The following is an 8,435-nucleotide window of genomic DNA, read 5'->3' on the forward strand; positions in this document are numbered from 1 at the left end:
ATCTTACATTGATATAGAATAAGCTAATAATATTTTATGACAGTTAGAGTGCAATACATCTCATAAAGAATCAAATGTACCATGAGCGAATTAAACACAGTGATGTTAAATATCACTTTATTTAGGACATTGTATCTCAAGGGATTATAATTGTGCAGAAAGTCTCTACACATGATAATCCAGCAAATATGATAACCATGAGAGTCACAATTAGCAAGTTTAGACATTGCCTAAACTTGGTTGGTATTTGTAGTGCTTAATAGTGCCCTTATGAGGGCATATGGCAAGACAGAATATTGTGATGATTTTATTGATGATGGAGAGAATTCAAGTTAAGTAGTGCCCTTACACATGATAATCCAGCAAATATGATGACCAAGGGAGTCACAGTTAGCAAGTTTAAGTATTGCCTAGACTTAGCTGGTATTTGTAATGCTCAGTAGTGCCTGTATGAGGTTATATGGCAAGACACAGTTTTATGGTGATTTTGTTGATGATAGAGAGAATTTAAGTCAAGAGGAAGAATTGTGGATATGTGGCAATGCCCTCTGTAATATGGATTAGTATAAATATTGTTATATCTGCCCTTTATGGTAGATTTGTGAGATATTCAGAAAGCAAACTAGAGTAAGGGTTTAAGAATTTTGAATGATTATAACTTGTTCTTTTTCATCATTGTGGAATTTTTTTCTCTCATGTTGTCCATGAACGTAGACCTTATAGTCGAACTACGTCAATCCTGTATTATCTTTCTTTTCTTTTCTATACTATATAATTGTGCAATTGTATATTTATCTTATATTTACATGATTGTTATAACAGTTTAATTAGCAATTAGTAATGCATTTTTTCCTTATAATCATTCTATAATATAAATAATATTCATGTTAATAAAGTAATTGATTAAATTGACTGCAAGTATATAATATAAAAAAATTATTAAAAAATTTCATTTTTTATTTACAACAACCAAATACTTATATTCTTCGTATACTTTTTTTTTTTGAAATTTAATTTAAAATATTTATAAATTAAAATTTACAAAATTCACATTCACTATAGGTTGAAAAAGGTAAAATGGTATTTTATTTTAAATTTTACCCTTTCCTACATCTTTCTAATGAAATTCTTGCTCATGAAGTCTTTCCCTACTGGGATTTGTACTCACTTTTTTTTTTTTTTTTAACAGAGGACAGGGCTAAAAAACTGTTATTGGGTGGAGTTTTTTTACCAAAGGAGTGTGATAAAAAAAAATTATATATATATATATACCAAAAAATAGTGAGTTTGAATTTAATTATAAAAAATAAGTGAATTATGTTGAGGTGAAAGATATAAAGGTAAAACGCTAATTATAATAACGTTTTGAGGGTCCATACGCTATTATAAATAACGTACAATGTTTCAATAAAATAAAATAATTAAAAAATTTAAAGAAAAGCTGGATGCTACTTATAGTAGCGTTCAGCTTTCTTCTAAAATTTTTAATTACTTTATTTTATGTTTTAAATAAAATATAAATATTATTTTAATAAATAATGTTATAATAATTAATATTGTTTATTATAATATTTTTATTATAAAAAATTATTTTTAATTTAAAATTAAATTAAATTTTAATTAAATAAAAATTTAAAATATAAAATGTTATTAATTTTGTTTAATAATTACTTTCAGAAAATAATAAATTACTAAATATTTAATTAAATTTTAAATTAAAAAGTTACAATATAAAATATTGTTAATTTTGTTTTAATAATTATTTCAAAAAATAATTAATTATTAAATTTAAATGTTATTAATTTTATTTTGATAATTATTTTAAAAAATAATAAATTACCAATTATAATTAAGCATTATTATTAATTTTTTCCAATTATTAATTTTATAAAATAATTGTCTCTTATGCTTATATGTGATGCATAGATTCATGTAACTATGGTACATTTGCTTACTTGAGTATAAATATAATTTTTTTTAATTTCTAAAATAAAAAGAAAGAGAATGATTAATTACACAAAATAAAAGAAAAAAAAGTTGAATTTCACAAAATACAATTAGGAATTTCTATTTTTTTATTATTGCATCGATCGTAAGCTAATTTCTCTTTTATTGGGAGTATTGAATAGCTCTGTAATTCTGAATTTCATGTTACTTTTATCAAGAGACAATTATTTTATAAATTTAATAATTAAAAAAAATTAATAGCAATGTTTAATTATAATTAGTAATTCATTATTTTTTAAAATAATTATTAAAACAAAATTACTAATGTTTAAATTTGATAATTAATTATTTTTTGAAATAATTATTAAAACAAGATTAACAATATTTTATATTGTAGCTTTTTTAATTTAAAATTTAATTAAATATTTAGTAATTTATTATTTTCTGAAAGTAATTATTAAATAAAATTAATAACATTTTATATTTTAATTTTTTATTTAATTAAATTTTAATTTAATTTTAATTTAATTTTAATTTTTTATAATAAAAATATTATAATATATAGTATTAATTATTATAATATTATTTATTAAAATAACATTTATATTTTATTAAAAATATAAAATAAAATAATTAAAAATTTTAAAAAAAGTGTTCAACTTAGTAACGTCTAACTTTTTTTTTAATCTTTTAATTATTTTATTTTATTTAAATATTACAAATTATTTATAATCACGTTCAAACTTTTTAAATACTATTATAATTAACATTTTTCCTTAATTTTTTCACCTCACATAATTAACTCTTTTATTAATTAAATACAAACCCATTTTTATTTTTATAAATTTTTTTATTACACCCCTTTGCTAAAAAACTCTATTGGATAATCTAAGACTCTTCATCTTCTTCTTCTGCTTATTCGAGTCATTTCAGCGGAATGACACTGGGAGAGAGTTGGCTGAATGTTGCAGAAGGAAATAAAATGAGTTCATCAGATGAGAGAAAGAAGAAAGCAAGAAAGAGCGGAGGCATGGACAAGTTGAGCAGTTTACCTGATTCAATACTTCATCGCATACTCTCTTTCCTCTACACTAGTGAAGCAATCAGGACCTGTGTACTGTCCAAGAGATGGAGAAACTTATGGGTTTCTCTTCCTGATCTCCATTTCGATAGTTCAAACTTTGAAAGCAAAGCGAGTTTTCGAAAATTTGTTCGAAGCGTCTTGTCTCTCCGCCTTGATAACTCTCTTTGCAAGTTCCATTTCCATTGTCATTCGACATGGAAGACTGATGTACCCCTAATTAACAGGGTCACAAGGTATCTAGTTTCCCATCACGTCCAGCATCTTCACCTGGAGGTACAAATGGACTTCCCAAACATACTTCTCAGCTGTGAATCAATAGGCTTCATTTAACATCATTTTCCAAATTACGGGAATCACTTGCTTTTACGAATTTGAGTTCGTTGCATTTGCAATAGTGTTCCTTTGCAGTTTCTGATCAAAGGGGCTTCCTGGATCCTTTCGCTAATTGTCTCCAATTGAAGACCCTAAAACCTTTCATGGCAGAGTGGATTTGACCCGGATTGTAAGGTCGATATTTTTGCTCCTAACCTCACTTCCTTCAGATGTTATTTGCAAATGGGGGATTTCGTTTTCAAGGAGATCAATCTACCTTCCCTTAATCTTGTGGAAGTTCATTTTTGTGGAAGTTCGATGCATGTTCCACTGGTGATCAATATGTTCCAAGCATTCCATAATGCGCAATTTGTCAAACTACACACTGATACTACTGAGGTCTAGTCATCTTCACATTGAAGGGTAGTTTGTTTGCTTGAAGTTTCTCTATTTTCTCACATGGTTGTTATTGTCTCATGTGATTAGGTTCTCTCTTTGGGATCTGGTTTACTAGAAAACCAACCTTGTCCCTTCACTAATTTGAAGTCCTTGAAATTGTATTTGGGCCACAAGAGAAAGTTGCTAAGGATACCTTTTCATGTAATGCGCTACTTACTTGGTGACTTGCGGAGCGGTGATTTTACAATCGTCAAATCTTGAAGGTACTTATATATAGTCCCCGCACCCCGCCCACCGCCCCCCACCCCCCCTCTTTTTTTTCTTGATTATTGTATATCTGAGATATTATAATTCTGTTATTTGTCTGTGATCTTATCTTTTTGTAATGCATCATGATGCTAATTTGTTTTAATCATTGTCTCAAATGTGAGGGTTGAACTTCAGAATTCTTGTTATTTAATGCTTTTGTGATTTGAAGCTGAAAATTTTATTTGCCTTTTGCTGTTGAGACTGAAGCTAAGTAAATTGTGATACAATCGTTTGGTTATTTCCAAGTCAACTTGCAAATTGAATTTGTTAGCCTAGGACTGTTGAGCAGGCTTTAGTAGGTTATGTTGACCATATCATCTTATATTTGACGATAGAAAGTTTATAAATTATAAAGTTGGCAATTATTCCAAGTTTCCAAAAATGACTAATTTCTCTCAGGTGCAAAATTTTCTTGTTCACCTCCCTGCTATCTATTCTTTTATTGGTTATTTTTCTATACTATATATAAACTTGTAGTTTGGAAGGAGAGCATATGAACAAACAAAAAACATGATAACTACATATGGACTTCATGTAAGACAAGAAGAGATATATACCTGATAAGTTATTGCAAAATTGGTATGTTGGTTGATTAGTATCCTTCCAGCCATGAGATGGAGGTATTCTTTTGGTTTTGGTACATTGTCTTTCTTGACTAGAATCTACCAGTTCTGTGTTCATAAGCTAATGCAGATCTCGATTTCAAAGTTTCATGACATCCAAATTCTTTTCATGTATTTAAATTTTCTGGTTTTTGAGTTTTTGCATGTTTCTTTTTTAATTAAGCTTGAATTATCCTATCAATTTGTGTAAATGTTAGCAAGTTCTTTTGTTAATTAGACTGCAATGAGAACTTTATTCCTTATAATTAAAACAAAGATCGAGTAGGGGTTTCTAGATGAAATTAAATTTATTTAACACTTAGGGCATAAAATACTAAGATTGAGGTAAACTGTATTGTAACTTCATCAGTTGCTCAAGTTTTGTATCAAACAATAACTTGTGACTGCTTATCTAGAATACTCATCAGGCATGTTTGGCTGTGTGTAGAAAGTTTGTTCTTCATTCTTTCTTTTACTTGGTGCCAAACTGCTTCCTTTTTTCTGGAAAAAGAATTAGTAGTTGTGTTGGGGTAATCTCTTCTTTTCATTTTATTGAAGTATAATTTGAGTGGTTACGCATTTGTCATTGTAACTGGGTTTCTACCTAACATTGTCAATGAGTCATAGCTAATGCTGGTTTGATATATTTTTCTTACTCTGTCAATGATATTATATTCTATAGGCTGTAGCTTCTTCAATTTGAAGATAATTATTTTGAAGCTTATGTTGGAGGGCAAATGACAAAAAAGGTGTAATAAAAAATACAAAATACAGAAAAAGGATGACTTTGAAACTAATTACCAAAAAGGGGTGAATTATGCTGAGTTGGACAAAATGAGTGCGGGACGCTAACTATAATAGCGTTTTTAAGGTCCGGACGCTATTTTGAATAGCCTCCGCGTCAAAAATGTGAAAGAAGAGCTGGACGCTATTCCAAATAGCGTCCAGCTCTCAAGTTTAAAGGTTGGACACTACTTATAGTAGCGTCCAACCTTTTTTTTTTTTTTTAATAATTTTATTTTATATTTTAAATAAAATATAAATATTATTTTAATAAATAAAATTATAATATGTAATATTATATATTATAATATTTTTATTATAAATATTATTTTTAAATTTAAAATTAAATTAAAATTTAATAAAATAAAAAATTAAAATTAAAATTAAAAAATAAATAATTAAAAAAATTTAAGAAAAGTTGGACGCTACTTATAGTAGCGTACAACTTTTTTCAAATTTTTAATAATTTTATTTTATATTTTAAATAAATTAAAATATTATTTTAATAAATAAAATTATAATATGTAACATTATATATTATAATATTTTTATTATAAATATTATTTTTTAATTTAAAATTAAATTAAAATTTAATAAAATAAAAAATTAAAATTAAAAAATAAATAATTAAAAAGTTTAAAAAATGCTGGATGCAGTCTAATTTTTTTTTATAATTATTTTATTTTATATTTTTATTATAATTTTTTAATATTTTTTATTTTTTTAATTTATTTAAAATATAAAATAAAATAATTAAAAATATTATAATATATAATATTAATTATTATAATTTTATTTATTAAATAATATTTTTAATTTATTTAAAATATAAAATAAAATAATTAAAAATTTTTAAAAAAATTGGATTTGAAAAAAAGTTGGACGCTACTTATAGTAGCGTCCAACTTTTCTTAAATTTTTTTAATTATTTATTTTTTAATTTTAATTTTTTATTTTATTAAATTTTAATTTAATTTTAAATTAAAAAATAATATTTATAATAAAAATATTATAATATATAATGTTACATATTATAATTTTATTTATTAAAATAATATTTTAATTTATTTAAAATATAAAATAAAATTATTAAAAATTTGAAAAAAAGTTGGACGCTACTTATAGTAGCGTCCAACTTTTCTTAAATTTTTTTAATTATTTATTTTTTAATTTTAATTTTTTATTTTATTAAATTTTAATTTAATTTTAAATTAAAAAATAATATTTATAATAAAAATATTATAATATATAGTGTTACATATTATAATTTTATTTATTAAAATAATATTTTAATTTATTTAAAATATAAAATAAAATTATTAAAAATTTGAAAAAAAGTTGGACGCTACTTATAGTAGCGTCCAACTTTTCTTAAATTTTTTTAATTATTTATTTTTTAATTTTAATTTTTAATTTTATTAAATTTTAATTTAATTTTAAATTAAAAAATAATATTTATAATAAAAATATTATAATATATAATATTACATATTATAATTTTATTTATTAAAATAATATTTATATTTTATTTAAAATATAAAATAAAATTATTAAAAATTAAAAAAAAAAAGTTGGACGCTACTATAAGTAGCGTCCAACCTTTAAACTTGAGAGCTGGACGCTATTTTGAATAGCGTCCAGCTCTCCTTTCACATTTTTGACGCGGACGCTATTTTGAATAGCGTCCGGACCTTAAAAACGCTATTATAGTTAGCGTCCCGCACTCACTTCGTCCAACTCAGCATAATTCACCCCTTTTTGGTAATTAGTTTTAAAGTCACCCTTTTTCTGTATTTTGTATTTTTAATTACACCTTTTTTGTCATTTGCCCTATGTTGGACTGCTTTGCAAAATGTTTAATTGAAAATGCCTATGTATGAAATTCATTTTGGCATAGGAAGTTTTGTTTGTAATGTTGTGTACATGAACTTACAGAATATTGAATTTTCTTATTTTCCATTGAAGTCTGATTGCTGAAGCTGCTTGCAAACAAGTTCTATGAAGGTTGAGGACTTGAAGTCGTCTAATGGGTAGCGTAGCCTTAAGAAACTGATATTCTATAGTAATCAGTACCTTTGGTTATGGCAAGATTAATGCATATAAGCCAGAGTGTCGAAGACTTGAAGTTGTCTGATGGTTAGATTATTGGTAATAGTTCTGCACACTGCAGTGCAAATGCTCTAGAAGTACCACTCTTGGTTCTCTAAGTGATTCAGTGTACATTTTATAAGTTCCACATTCTAGACATATAGAGCTGTTTTTAATCCACTTAAAATTCAGGTTCTCCTACTTACGCATGTTTTGTACGTGCTATATTCCTTCAATAATCATTGTCTAGTATAGTTCAATAGGATTACTTGCCATTGATGAAATTCAACTTGAGTAGTTAAGAGCCTATCTGTCATCAAGGTTGAAATGTGCTTTTGGAAAAACATCCTTTTAGATATTAAAAAAAAAAAGTTTGAATAAGCCATTTAGCTGTTTTGGAGTTTTTATTATTAAAACATGTCAAGTTTAATACAAAAGTAATTTTTAGTAACCTCGATAACTAATATATTTAAGATTAAATTACTGTTTCTTCCATTATTTTGCCGTTTCTAGCACTACTATCCTTCCATTATGGAAAATATATTAAAAGGTCTTAATAAATAATAATGGCAAAACTCAAGGATAAAATAGTAATGTAACCCATTTTAAATTAGTAAAATTTATAAATTGGTCTTTGTCTTTTGTCCCATGTTATACTTTAGTCCTAAAAAATTAATTATTTAGTCCTTAAGTTTATACTATATTACACTTTAGTGCTTGAATTTTAAAAATTAATTATTTAATCCTCAAATTTTATACTATATCACACTTTAATCCTTATAATTTTAATATATTGAACAATTTAGTCCTTCTATAAATGAATGAAATTGTTGTAAACATTAAAATTACATGGACTAAATTGTTTTATACATTAAAATTAAAGGGACTGAATAATTAATTTTTAAAAATTT

At 24.8% G+C, this 8,435-nt stretch overlaps 1 protein-coding gene across 1 annotated transcript; it reads left to right on the forward strand.

The window, feature by feature from the left end:
• Positions 1-2,884: 2,884 nt before the first annotated feature.
• LOC131172931 (F-box/FBD/LRR-repeat protein At5g22660-like) lies at positions 2,885-4,003 on the forward strand. Its single transcript, XM_058134562.1, has 3 exons — positions 2,885-3,304; positions 3,515-3,742; positions 3,830-4,003. Exons 1-3 carry the CDS (start codon positions 2,885-2,887, stop codon positions 4,001-4,003), a joined length of 822 nt encoding a protein of 273 aa, XP_057990545.1.
• The last annotated feature ends 4,432 nt before the right edge of the window (positions 4,004-8,435 follow it).

The sequence above is a fragment of the Hevea brasiliensis genome, chromosome 14 (genome assembly GCF_030052815.1).
Source record: "Hevea brasiliensis isolate MT/VB/25A 57/8 chromosome 14, ASM3005281v1, whole genome shotgun sequence".
Lineage (NCBI taxonomy): Eukaryota > Viridiplantae > Streptophyta > Magnoliopsida > Malpighiales > Euphorbiaceae > Hevea > Hevea brasiliensis.

Bases quoted from the DNA above. Each gene is read 5' to 3' on its own strand.
- LOC131172931 (XM_058134562.1), top strand. From the start codon at position 2,885: ATGACACTGGGAGAGAGTTGGCTGAATGTTGCAGAAGGAAATAAAATG. The intron at 3,305-3,514 runs GTACAAATGGAC...CTTTCATGGCAG, and splicing joins TCCAGCATCTTCACCTGGAG to AGTGGATTTGACCCGGATTG. The intron at 3,743-3,829 runs GTCTAGTCATCT...TCATGTGATTAG, and splicing joins TACACACTGATACTACTGAG to GTTCTCTCTTTGGGATCTGG.